Here is a 12,099-nt window from a genome sequence, read left to right on the forward strand (position 1 = left end):
CCTCTCTGGTCCACAGGTGGGCTGGCAGTTGCGTAACCTGGTCGGCTCATTGAGGGCCGATAAAGGCGTCGTGTCCCTGACCCTGAAGAAGCGCCCGCAGAGCACGCTCAGCTCTGCCCCCGCACTGCTGAAGAACATGCGCTGGAAACCCCTGGCTCTGCAGGTGGGACCATCTCTACCTTTTATAGACTTTATTAAAACACTGCACTGGCCCACATAATTCCCTGCAGCGTTCCCTCTCCTGTTCGGACGCAGCCACAGCGTGTAATTAGGTCAGGGAGCTGCGGCTCAGCATGGCTTTGTTTGCCAACTGAAATACACTGGAATGCGTGAGAAGGAACAAAGTGATGGCACCTTCTACCTCCACTGTGACGGAGTATCACAGCGGATCTTATTTTTGTAAGTTTGTCCACTGTTGACATCAGTTGTAACACAGTATACACCACAGTGATTGTTAAGTATTTGGGTGATTAGTTCATTTTAATTTGAGTAGTTTTTGTTGTCATAACTAAGAGCACATCATAAAGAAGTTGTGAACTTTAAAACTATGAGCTTCTGACTTGCTTTGACGCAAACCAGTCTTTGTTATGCACAGTCTGGGCTGAGATTTTGCTTTAGCTTGTAAATATGATCACATCATGCAACAGTTTAAGACAACAAATATAGACTTTGTTTGCAAGAGCATTTAGTCTTGTGATTATTTATGATTAAAAACTATTCAAATGATGAAATTATGTTCTGTTTTTTTCTATATATATTTTTTTAAGCCTAAAAAAAATCAACCTCTTTAAAACCTTACTGACCATCTGGTTCTCAAGACAGGATAAACTTGTCCAAGGAAGGAGGATGTACTGGGAATTTCTGGTGTTTTTGGCCAAAGTGTGACACACACTTGTTGGAGGGAGCAGCGTGAAAGCTGATATTTCAGCTACTGTCTAACCACAACTGTGTGACCTTGCTAACCTCGGTCAGGTCGCTTCCTCCCATTTTAGCTCCTACTCTACCAGCAAGGACATGAGAAAGAGGTGATGTAATGAATACGAGTAAGGGTGAATGTGCCAAAACTACCAATTGGAAATGCTTGGTTCGTTTCCGTCAGTCTAAACTTCAAATGTGCATTGATGGGCAGGTTACTGAGGTTACTTCATTCCTGATTCGTGTCTCCTTGATGTGCATTTAAGGGAATGAAAAATACTGAAGGAAAGCAGGGGGGATGGTTGTGTTGTTGCAGGAGGAGAAAGGAAGTGAGGAAACTCACTTTGACATCTGTGTCGTTAAAGGAGTCAGAATGCAGTGGCAAAAATAAGACTAAAAGCTATGAAAAAACTGTAAAAACAAATTGATTCCTTTAACTTAATTTACCTTCTACAGCCAACCAGGAGCCCCGGCAGCGGATCGGCTACACCGTCAGGCACACCCACCAAGAGCTCCGCCCTCCAGGAATTCTATATCCCCCCTCCGCCCGCTGAGCCCTACACACCCAGGTACTTCGTCTGCATCTTTCACTTAAAATTAACTTACAAGGGAACAAAATGGAACTGCTGACAGCTGAGACGAGCTTTGATGTGTTTGCTGGTAAATATCTGTCTCTGGTGTTGCCATAGAGATGAGACAGGAACCTTGTCTGGAGATGAGGCATCTCGTAACCATGGTGGCGTCAGCGCTGCTAAGCGCTCTGAGTCACCAAACTCCTTCCTGGATCAAGAGTCTCGCCGGCGAGAAGAGGAGGAGCCTGTGTACTGCACCACGCCCACATATGGTTCGTTGAGTGATCGTTTGTGAGGGGGGGGGGGGCTGGGCTGAGTTAAGTTAATTCCTCAGGTTGAATAAATGGCCTTAAGATTGTCAAAATCTTCCCTTTTTCTTTTCATTTTATGCATATTGCACCACTTTTGCATCCCCGCCATACATGTTTGTAAACCAACTCACCTGCGAATCTAAAATTAAGTTTAGTCATTTGTATGTGAAATTATAGGCAGGCTGAGGCCCATCTCCATGCCGGTGGAGTGCAACTGGGTGGGCGACTATGAAGACCCATCCAAGCTTAACAGAGAAACCCGCAGAGGTGAGCGCCGGCGTGTGGAGTTCATATGTGTCGCCTGAGGAGCCTGTTGGATGATAAACGTTCAAATCTCTTTAAATTAGAAAGAGATCAGTGTGTGTGCAGATCAATGTGGCCCTTTCTCTGCTCCTCCCTGTGATTAGCATCACAGAGGAACCAAATAAGAGGGGATGAGAAGAGAAAGAGGTACGAAGAGGAAGACAGGCAGATCAGCTCATAGGCAGATGAAATGAAAGGCGGTTGTGTAAAGCAGAAGAATAGAAGAGGCAGAAAGAGAGGAAGGGAGGGATAAGAGGAGGCAGGAACAGGAAAAAAAGCCCATTCTCCCTGACCTCCACCTGAATCACTCACACAGTTGCTATGGTGACGCTGACAGCAGCTCTTCTCTGTGTCTCACTTTCCTCTGGTCGCTGCCTAGCAACCAGGGGAGGATAGGAGGGTGGAGACTGCAGAGAGGAAGAGGTAGAGGTGTTGAGTTAAGTTAAAAAGACAGAAAAAAACAGTGGTACTGATTAAGTGGCACATGCAAAACTGCATGATACTGTCATGGAAAATGAATCTGTCATCCTCCCATTACAACGATATCTCACACATCTGGATTCATCTTGATAAAACTATTGAATGTTGAGGCAGGTACATAAATCAAGGGACGTTTTTAAAATCCTCTTTAGAGAGGTGATCAAATCACTCTCATTGAATGAGAACAGGATACATTTAAATGTTTAAACAGTTGTCACTCAGAGAAAGTAACAGAAGGAATTTTACGATCCAACTGCAGACATCTGTAGGTCCCTGCACTCTGAACCAATCGGATTTAAGCATAAGATGTACAGACGGGCCCTGTGATGGACTGGCGACCTGTCCAGGGTGTGCCCCGATGACTGCTGGGATAGACTCCAGTCCACCCGCTACCTGATTAACAGATTGACGGTATAGAAGATGGATGGATGGATGTACGGACGGACTGTACTTTCGTTTCAGCACTCCCTATTATCATTTCTATTTTTAGACTAAACTAAAAAGCCAACCAAACATTTGAAATCTAGACGTAATTGTTCATTTTATAAGAACACAAACAGCAAAAATAACTTCATGGATATGTGAGGTGCAAAAAAACTTGTACTTACCAGTATTAACATATTCATATGAGAGTGATTTACCTCATTTCATGAAATCTTCGTAGCTTTGCATTGCTGTACAGTAGAACACCTATTTCATCATAGTTAGATTTAACCTTTTTAGAATTTGAATAAAAATTTAGTTAAAAAGTAACTGCAGCTGCAACTCAATTGGATTTAAAGCTACAGACACTTAAATGGCTTGTTTGGACCTCAGCTGAACCAGAGGTTTTATAGACATCTAAACTTGAGAGACTTCCATTAACTTGGCAGAACTTTTATATAAAGTGTCCCCAGTTAAGTTTTACTGGAAAACTAAATCAAACCTGGATCAGCCTTTTGCAGGTTGTGAAGAGTTGGGGATTATTTTACTTTTCTTCGGTTTCTGAAACAATAATGTTCGCCTCTAACTTCTTTATTTACACGCTTGGATGCACAAACTCTGGGTTCATATCTGAATGTGCTTGTGAACTAAACCATGTTTGATTCAAAGCTGGAATATTGCGGCTGTATTTCTTAATGTCTGACAGCTTCCCTTGTCATGCAACAATGGAGGAGTCTTTGTACCGTAATTGGTCTTGATCTTCACTGCCTGTGTGGGCGCAGTGCTCAGTGGATGAGCGTGAACCTGGCTGCAGGATGAGCGTCTGTGCATCCTTTTAGGAAAACACAAAAACTCCACACGGCACCCCGAATGAAGTGAAGTCATGCAGCTTAGGGATAAATGTCTTTAAATGAAAAGAAGCAGCATGGAGGGAATTAGTGTCCTTATATCTACACTGTGGGTTCTGACTGCAGTCCTCCTGTTTGCTTTGTACACAGGCACATTGGTGTAAAGGGCTTGTTTCAATCTACATAATAATCTTTTACTGCTGTAACTCACATATTTTATCTCAAATACCACAGCTCCAAGTTTAGTAAATCGAAATAACATGACCTTTTATCTGTTTTACACTATGTTCGCTGTGCAGAAGTCATGATCCATCCCTGATTTCTTTATATTTTGCCTCCAAGTAGCCAATCTTTTAGAATGGTCTTGAGCAATAGTTCTCCAGGCTTTCTGAAGGTCTTTCATAGTTTTTATTTAAACACTGGCACCTTGGGCAGTCCTTGTACCTGACCCTTTTCAGAGGAATGTGTTTTTCTGTTTGTTAAGCCACCTAACTCTGACCTATGAATCAGTCAAGCATCAAAATGCTCTCTAACTCAAGGGATGAACTAGTGTTGTTTAAGTTTTAAATAGCCTCTTTTGTTCTTATGTTTTATCTCTTTGTTCCCATTTCTTTAGTTGCATCTATGAAAAACAGCAAAGATAACACAGTTAGACAGACAGAAAATAGGATTTTTGCAGCAACAAGGTGATTCCCAAAGAGCTATTATCTGAAAACTTGGATTCTCTCAGCATGGTGTGCAGTGTGTCCTGAAAACATTTGAGGAAACTTGACAAGTGGAGGACAAAAGAAGAAGTGTCAGGCCTAAAAAACTATCTACAGCAGATGAACAGGATCTGAAAGTGATGTCCTTAAGAAAGAGGAAAAAATCCAGCAAAGACCTGACAGGACCTGAGAGATGCATCTGGACCTTCAGCTGATCCATCTACTGTTGGCCCAAGCCTCATCAGAAATGGTCTCCATGGAAGGGTGGCTGTCAAGAAGCCATTCTTAAGGAAGGGAAACAGGGAGAAAAGGCTGAGCTATGCCAAATGACACAAGAAGTGGACTGAAAATCAGTGGCAACAGGTCTTATGGAGGGAAGAATCCTGGTAGGGATGGCTCAAGACTTTTGCACAGCGCTGGTTTTTTTTTCTATATAGCTTCTGACTGACCCAGAACACTTGGTCTGAACCTTGATGAAGATCAGCACCACAGAATGACTCATGAAGGTGTTGAAGCTGCAGATGATTTAAAGGTTTGATGTGCTGATGTGTTTGACAGAGGCCTCACTGATGCGTTATGTGGGACTGTCCGGTGGGGACGAGCGGACCGGCTCTGACGACTACTCCCACACAGCTCGTCCAGGCAAAAGGTCCAATGACACGGCAAAGCGTGCCAAGAGGCGGAGCCACCACAGCCAGAGCCCCTCCCACTACGTTCTTCAGACAAATCAGAGAGATTCACCTCCCAGAGACCCAGCTTCCATTTATCATGTAAGGCATTGATTGACTTTCTCCTATTTATTTATATTTTTAGTAATTATTAAATTTTTTCTTTCAGGTTGTTTTATTCATTTAATTTCTGTTTAATTCCTGATTTAGTTGTTTAGTTTCTAAAATTCCTCTTTTCATGTATTTTGAGCAGCATCTTGCTCTTTCTGTTTCTCTTTTTGGCCTGTGAATTGTTTTGTATGTAAAGGGCAATTTAAAGAATAGTTTAAGAAACATGCTGAGTGAGATGGCAAAAATGATGCTATTTTCAAATGTATACATTAAATTTGTGAAACACTTTTCTCGGCAGGATAACTCGAGACCAGAAAACAATTAAACAAGCCATGTCTTAAGCAGTCTTTGTCACATTTGAGCTGGTTAGACAAGTTTAAAGTGTTTCCTCTTTCATCCAAAGTACTTCACCTGGCTGATTAGCAGGAAACTTGACCCCAACAAGAGAGCTGTCAGTGGAAACAACGGGAAGTCTTCTAAAACTCACCAAATGTTCAGGTGGACGTGAACGTTTTGGTCATTTTTCTCATTCCTGATGCTGAGGTCACTTTTCAGGTTGATGATGCAACTCGCCAGGGAGGAAAGAGCGTTCAAACTTCTCTTCAGGAAAGACATATCAGCTCAGTGACGTGGCCAGCAAACTGCCCTCAAAATTATCTCGTCAAATTTATGGTGGATGGTGATGTCTGCATTAAAACTGAGGATGCAGTTAGTGTTTCCAAAACTGCATATAAAACCGCATGCTGTGGATCAAAACTAGGGTGGAAACCGGGTTATTGAACTCCTCTTGCGTCCTGGCTTTGATGCTGATGCAGCAGCCAGAAGTCTCAGATTTGAGCCAAACATTTGAGACAAATGTTTGAGCCGATGAGAAAGCGCTGCAGTGATCCGAGTGAATGCTGACTCGTTATTAGCCCCCGTCACTTCCCTGACATCTGTCCACCCTGCCTGTCCGTCTGAACGTCTGAGGCGGTGACCTTATCCATCTTGACAGCAACTCTTTGAAAATTAAGTGTTTGCATGTGTGTGTCGGAGTATCTGTGCTGCAGTGTGTGTTTACACTGCGCGTGGTGCTGCGATGGCAGATGGCGTGTCGGTGGGAGTGGGCGGGCCCATGTCATCTGTCCTACTGAGCGTGGGGCTGTGAGTGGACAAGCTCCAGGCTCTGACATGTGTAATATCATGACATCAGATCTGGTCTGGTGCCCCATCTGACGCGTCGAGAGGTCAAATCTTAAAAGTGCTGGTCAGAGTTTAGAGTGCCTGAGGTTAAAAACGTGAAATAACTACAAACTCAACTCAATAACAAACACGATAATGAAAAATGACACTTTTTTCAGTCAAGCATTTAGTTTGATGATCAAATGGAAAATATTTCTAGCTTGATTAAAAGAATCACTAACATCATCTCATCTTACAACTCATTTTTGTGGTGCCATGAGTCAGTCCTTCATGTTTTGCTGAATGAGGTTTATGTTTAATCACAGACGCTCCCTGAGCTCTGTTTTCTCACACCTCCTCCAGCACCTGGACGTCCTGTCGTGCCACCTGAATCCCCTTTCAACCCTCAGCTCTATCTTTAGAAGTGTGGAAAAAAAAAGCTAACGTCCTCCACGAGGTTGACTTCTTCATCCCCATGTGTGTGTGTTTGAGGACAAATAGCAGGAGACGAGTCATATATCTTTGTGTCTGTATGGCCTCTTCTCATCGTCTCGTCGCTCCTGCTGTCCCTAAGATCCGTCATCTTTTATATCCTGGAATTCACTGCAGCAAACAAAGGCCACTGATTCATCCTGACAGCCTGCTCTCTCTTTTTCCCTCCCATTTTCTCTTCTTTCCAACCTTTTAGACATACCAGCAGTCATCCTCTTTGCAGTCAAAGAACAGGAAGAAGAATAAAGGTAAGCTGTGAAGCCACCTGTTCGATGTGAGCAGATGCTGCCAGTTGTGGTTACTCTCACAGTAATTTTGGCTAATAGATGATGGAAAAAATGTTTCTGTTTCAAAGTTTCATGAAGAAGTCGTTTAGTTTAGTTTTCAGGAAAGCAGACACCACATATTGAAGCTTATCGTGTCTGTTAGCGGCTATTCCTTTAGTGTTGGAAACAGTCTCCTTGTTTGTGAAGCTGTGTGCTCATCTGAAGTCAAAGCTTCGGTGGCTTTGAGGGGCATAAACACAAAAGCAGAGCAGAAAACACAATGCCTTCTAAAAAAAAATACTTTGGAAAGCATGAAAACAAAATTGTTGACGTTAGCAGCTACCATCTGGTTGTTGTGTCACACGTTATACTCTGCAAGCTTACCTTCAACCTTAATAATATCTTGATTGTGATCCGATTAAAATGAAGAGCGAGACTCAAAGGTAACACTTAGCAACCACACCATGTCTTGGCTTGGATAAATAAACCAACAGCAACTTAATAAGAAACAATAATGTAGGATCAAATAAGTATTTTGTTACTGGATATATTTCAAGAATATTCCTGATTATATCAACTGTCATGTCTTCAGGGGGCATAGATGGGTAAGGAGGGTTTTAGTATTAAAGGGATAATTTTGTCTCACAAAGAGCACAATCCCTCCACCACTTTAAAAAATCTTATTTTTCACACTCTTTCCTAATTGTAACAAGCGGATGCTTGCTCAGTTCTGCTTTATGCTGGATGAAGATTAATCGACCATGTTTTAGAGAGGTGGTGGAGGACTAGAACATCAGACACCCAGATGATTGGGGTTTGTTTCTCTTATGAAAGCATTATTGTTACATTTTGGCTTTATGGTTTTTGTTTTCAATCATAAGCAACAAAATTACTTTGTCGAGTTATTGTTTGGCAATGGTGGAAAAAGTATTCACAAACTACAAACCAAAGCACCAATTATTGGGACCATCCATCCATTCTCTGCCAGGACTCGGAGGCAGTATCACCAGACCTCCCTCTGCTAAGCCACATCCAGCTGTTCCAGGGGTACATTCCCAGGCAGTCCACAGATACACTCTCTGAGTCGAGTCCTGAGTCTGCTTAGAGGCTTCCCCCCAGTGACACATGTGTAAAACAACTCCCCTGGGAGGCGTGCAGACAGCATCTTGACCAGATGCCACCATCTCATCTGTCTCCTTTACATGTGGCGGAGCAGCAGCTGTCCTTTGACTGGGCTCCACACCCTATCCCTAAGGGTGCACACAGCCACCGTTTGGAAGATCTCAGGTTTTCAGTCATTTCAGATCATGACTATGGCTGGGGGCTAGATTGACTAGGGAATTGACGGCCAACGCCTTTTGGTTTAATGTGAACAAGACCGCAAGATACTTAAACTCCTCTACAAGAGGAAATCATCTCTTTTTCAAGGATCATGGCCATCAGACTTGGAAATTGTTGCTTCACACTTGGCTGTGAATGGTCCGAGTGCTTGCTGGAGGTCTCAACAAGATGAGGCCAGTAGGACAACATTATCTGCAAGAAGAAAAGTCTGCAATCCCAGACAGTCCATACTGGAAGACATCCTCCACTGGATTGAGCCTAAAAAATCCATCCTTAAAGGTTGTGAACATGTGGAAACTAATAAGCAAAATTGGAAGCTATCAAAGTGGAACTAGTTCTTCAGAGTTTCTTGATTACAGTGACATTCAACAACATTTATGGGACCTGAGATGATTAAAAGGAGGGAATAGAAGTAAAAAACAAAGGTTCTGGCAATCAAATCTTTCAGCTTTTAGATTTTGTCTTCTTTGATTTTTTTGGTAAGACACCCAATCATTTGAACCGCTGGCGATTAAGTTAGCTTGAACCCCGAGAGCCGCATAAATTGGAAATATGGCAAGCTGAAATAAATCTGAACATTCCTTTAACCTTTGATGCTGCATTGATCCAGATTGGTCAACGCTTACATACTCATTTTACCATTCTACCTGCTCTGTAATGACCAAACAACTCTCCTCATTAGTTTATTGATAAGTCAAATTAGCCTACAAATATATATTTGATTTGTAAAATATTAACTTTATTTGACCAAATATTTTGGTACATTTCTGTAATTAGCGACTGGGTGATGGAATGTTTAACTACTGTTGATCATTTGCCAGTTTGATGGTAAAATGAGAAAAAAAAGACTTTATTCCTAAGAAATTATAGAATATTGACTATGATGAGAAAGATTTAAAAAAAGAAACTCATAGATTTGCCTATGGGGCCATTTTCCCACCTTATAACCATTTTGAGCTCATGCGGCCTCTTCAGAGAGCTGTGTTTGCATTTTAACACTTCCTGCTCGTTTTGCAGATTTTGATGAATGTGCTGCAGACTGGACTGCAGATGAGGTAGATCTCAGTATGAATATATTCATCACTGAATTTCAGTTGCACTTAGTCTAACCCTGGTCCTTTCTGTCATCAATTATGATGTTTTTTGTCCTCTGATAAATGAAGCCACTGTTCAGTTTTTTCATCTTTTGTTTTATTCCCTGTTATCAGTGTCTTTGCCTCTTTGACCAAACCTTCTTCTTTTTTTCTTCTTTTGCTCTGCCACATAAACAAGGATCAACATGTTGGAACAGATATTCTTTTCCAAAGGATTTTCACTTGTTTTGCCATCTGCCTTCGGCCCTCAAAGCTGCAGCTCCATCTGCACCATTCGTAGATGGCTTTGTTTTGTTTACACCAATTAAACCAAAGTTTCAGAGTGATTGTGACAGTAATGATTTACTGATGCTATAATGACTCCAAATGTCTTATTTCTTAAACATACAATGACATTTTGGTAATTCTTTTGGTCCATGCTGAGAAAACGGCTTCTTTTCCACTCTGAATAAGTGTCTTTTAAAGCCAAATTGATGATGGTATCACTTTATTGCCTGAAGCGGCAGCACAAAAAATATGAATAATCAGTTTTTGAGGGCACTTTTGTGCATTTCCAGGAAATATACTGCCCCATTTTTCAGGGTCCATAAATGATTTATTATCCCTAGACTGAAAACCTTTTCACATTGCATGCTTTCACTTGAATCTTTTGTGTCCAGCACTGTGGAGGAAAGTTGTTTCCTTTGGAGATGCACTGTCACAGAGGCAAACAGAATATTGAATTGCCTTTCTTGTTAAAAGACTATTTACAACAGAAGTTCCTTTGTGGTCCTCTGCAGGGAGCCAACTTTTCTTCTTTAATATCAAGCCTGCTGTGAAAAATGTTACGGCACTTTTATGCCTGAAAGAAAAGGCAATTATTATTAAACACCTCTTATTTTACTGCAGTGCAGCAGCATTCTGTCAAACACTCAGATCCACACGCTTTTATTCACGCTGCCATAAAAGACAAGGAGTGAGTACCTAAAAGTGGCTTTGATACATGTTTGACTTCATGTTTTCTTCCACCTTTGAGATTCTTATTCTTTCTGTCCGTGAATGCCATGCCTTAAATTTCCTCCGTCTTGTTCCAGGGCGAGGTTTGACCTCCCTGAGTCGGAGGCGCGTCTCCTGTAAGGCTCTGGGCAGAGGAGACTGTGAGGGCTGGTTGTGGAGGAAGAGGGATGCTAAGGGTTACTTTTCTCAGAAATGGAAGAAGTACTGGTTTGTGCTGAAGGATACCTGCCTGTACTGGTACATCAACGAGGAGGTAACGAGTCAGGACTGTTGTTTGTGATGCGTTTAAGGACACATATCTAAAAAAATCAAAGCAATACAATGGGATGCTGTGTAATTAGTTGGGGTATTGGCTGTAACTGAAGCTGTTCAACAACTACAAGTCTTTCTAAATGTGTGAAATATCTGAGCAGATATTGGTCATGTGACCACAAAACAAACAGTCATGGTTCTCAGAAAATAAATCTCATTAAATTCAGTGATTGCCTGACGTGTTATATTTAGTAAAATACATTGCATTGTATTCAATGCATTTTAACCATTGCATTGGTTCAGGATAAATTAAATATAATATAAAATTTTGTGGTTTAAGATGATAAATCAGACTTATAGATTTTCTCAAGCAGATTTAAGGATTTTTAAGTGAAAAACTTTGTCAACTTTAGGTTCAAAGTTTGTAAATACTTTCATAGTTCTTGCAGGATCTTTTTTTTTTAAGTTGATCATTAACTTTTACCTTGTACTTCCCTACCCCCTCTATCTTTGCACTTTATCTTTCTGCACTTCCTTCTATGCCTGCACTATCTCTACTCTGTCACCTCTGACAGAGTCGGAGTAGTGGGTTTCTTCTATGTAGTTTATTGTTAGCTTTTTGAATAGCTTGTTATATCTTGATTTGTAAGTCGCTTTGGATAAAAGCGTCTGCTAAATACATAAACATAAACTTCTTCTCAAGCATCAAAGTGATTCATATGATTCATTCATATTTGTTTGCTCGTCTGAAATACTTTGACATTTACTGGTCCAGTTTAAATGAAAGTTTGTGCAAGCTCATGGTTCTCAGAGGATGAACCTCCTTGGATGTAGTGATTCCCTTAAAATTTTACTTTTGAAATGGCTTGACATCTGTTGGTCACAGAGTTCAGACATTTTCCATTTTTTTCCAAACACAACCAGGGAATTTTAGTGAAATATCTAGGATCAAATTGCTTTTCTCTGGCATCATCATGGTGAATATCCTTGACTATTTAAGTCCTGGTTCAGTCGACATGAAATTTGGTTAAATATTTATAGTTCCTAAAGAATAGATCTTATTATTTTAGTGATTTTATGCATCTTCATACAATATTTAGTTGAATTTCTCTACAACTGCAGCTAGAACTGTAAATTCACAATTTTAGGAGGATCAATAAGA

General features: G+C 41.1%; 1 protein-coding gene across 2 annotated transcripts in view; it reads left to right on the forward strand.

The window, feature by feature from the left end:
* Positions 1–12,099, forward strand: part of cnksr2a (connector enhancer of kinase suppressor of Ras 2a) — a 58,698-nt gene that overhangs the window by 28,246 nt on the left and 18,353 nt on the right. Inside the window, exons 9-15 of one of the 2 annotated variants that reach the window (XM_072378830.1) lie at positions 17–163; positions 1,372–1,484; positions 1,605–1,759; positions 1,976–2,065; positions 5,115–5,326; positions 7,185–7,236; positions 10,763–10,938. In XM_072378830.1, the coding sequence (XP_072234931.1) occupies positions 17–163; positions 1,372–1,484; positions 1,605–1,759; positions 1,976–2,065; positions 5,115–5,326; positions 7,185–7,236; positions 10,763–10,938 (945 nt within the window). The remainder of the gene's footprint in view (positions 1–16; positions 164–1,371; positions 1,485–1,604; positions 1,760–1,975; positions 2,066–5,114; positions 5,327–7,184; positions 7,237–10,762; positions 10,939–12,099) is intronic. The other variant, XM_072378831.1, reaches the window with a different exon arrangement.

The sequence above is a fragment of the Leuresthes tenuis genome, unplaced genomic scaffold (assembly GCF_036924035.1).
Source record: "Leuresthes tenuis unplaced genomic scaffold, fLeuTen1.0.hap1 SCAF_24, whole genome shotgun sequence".
NCBI classification, from domain to species: Eukaryota; Metazoa; Chordata; class Actinopteri; order Atheriniformes; family Atherinopsidae; genus Leuresthes; species Leuresthes tenuis.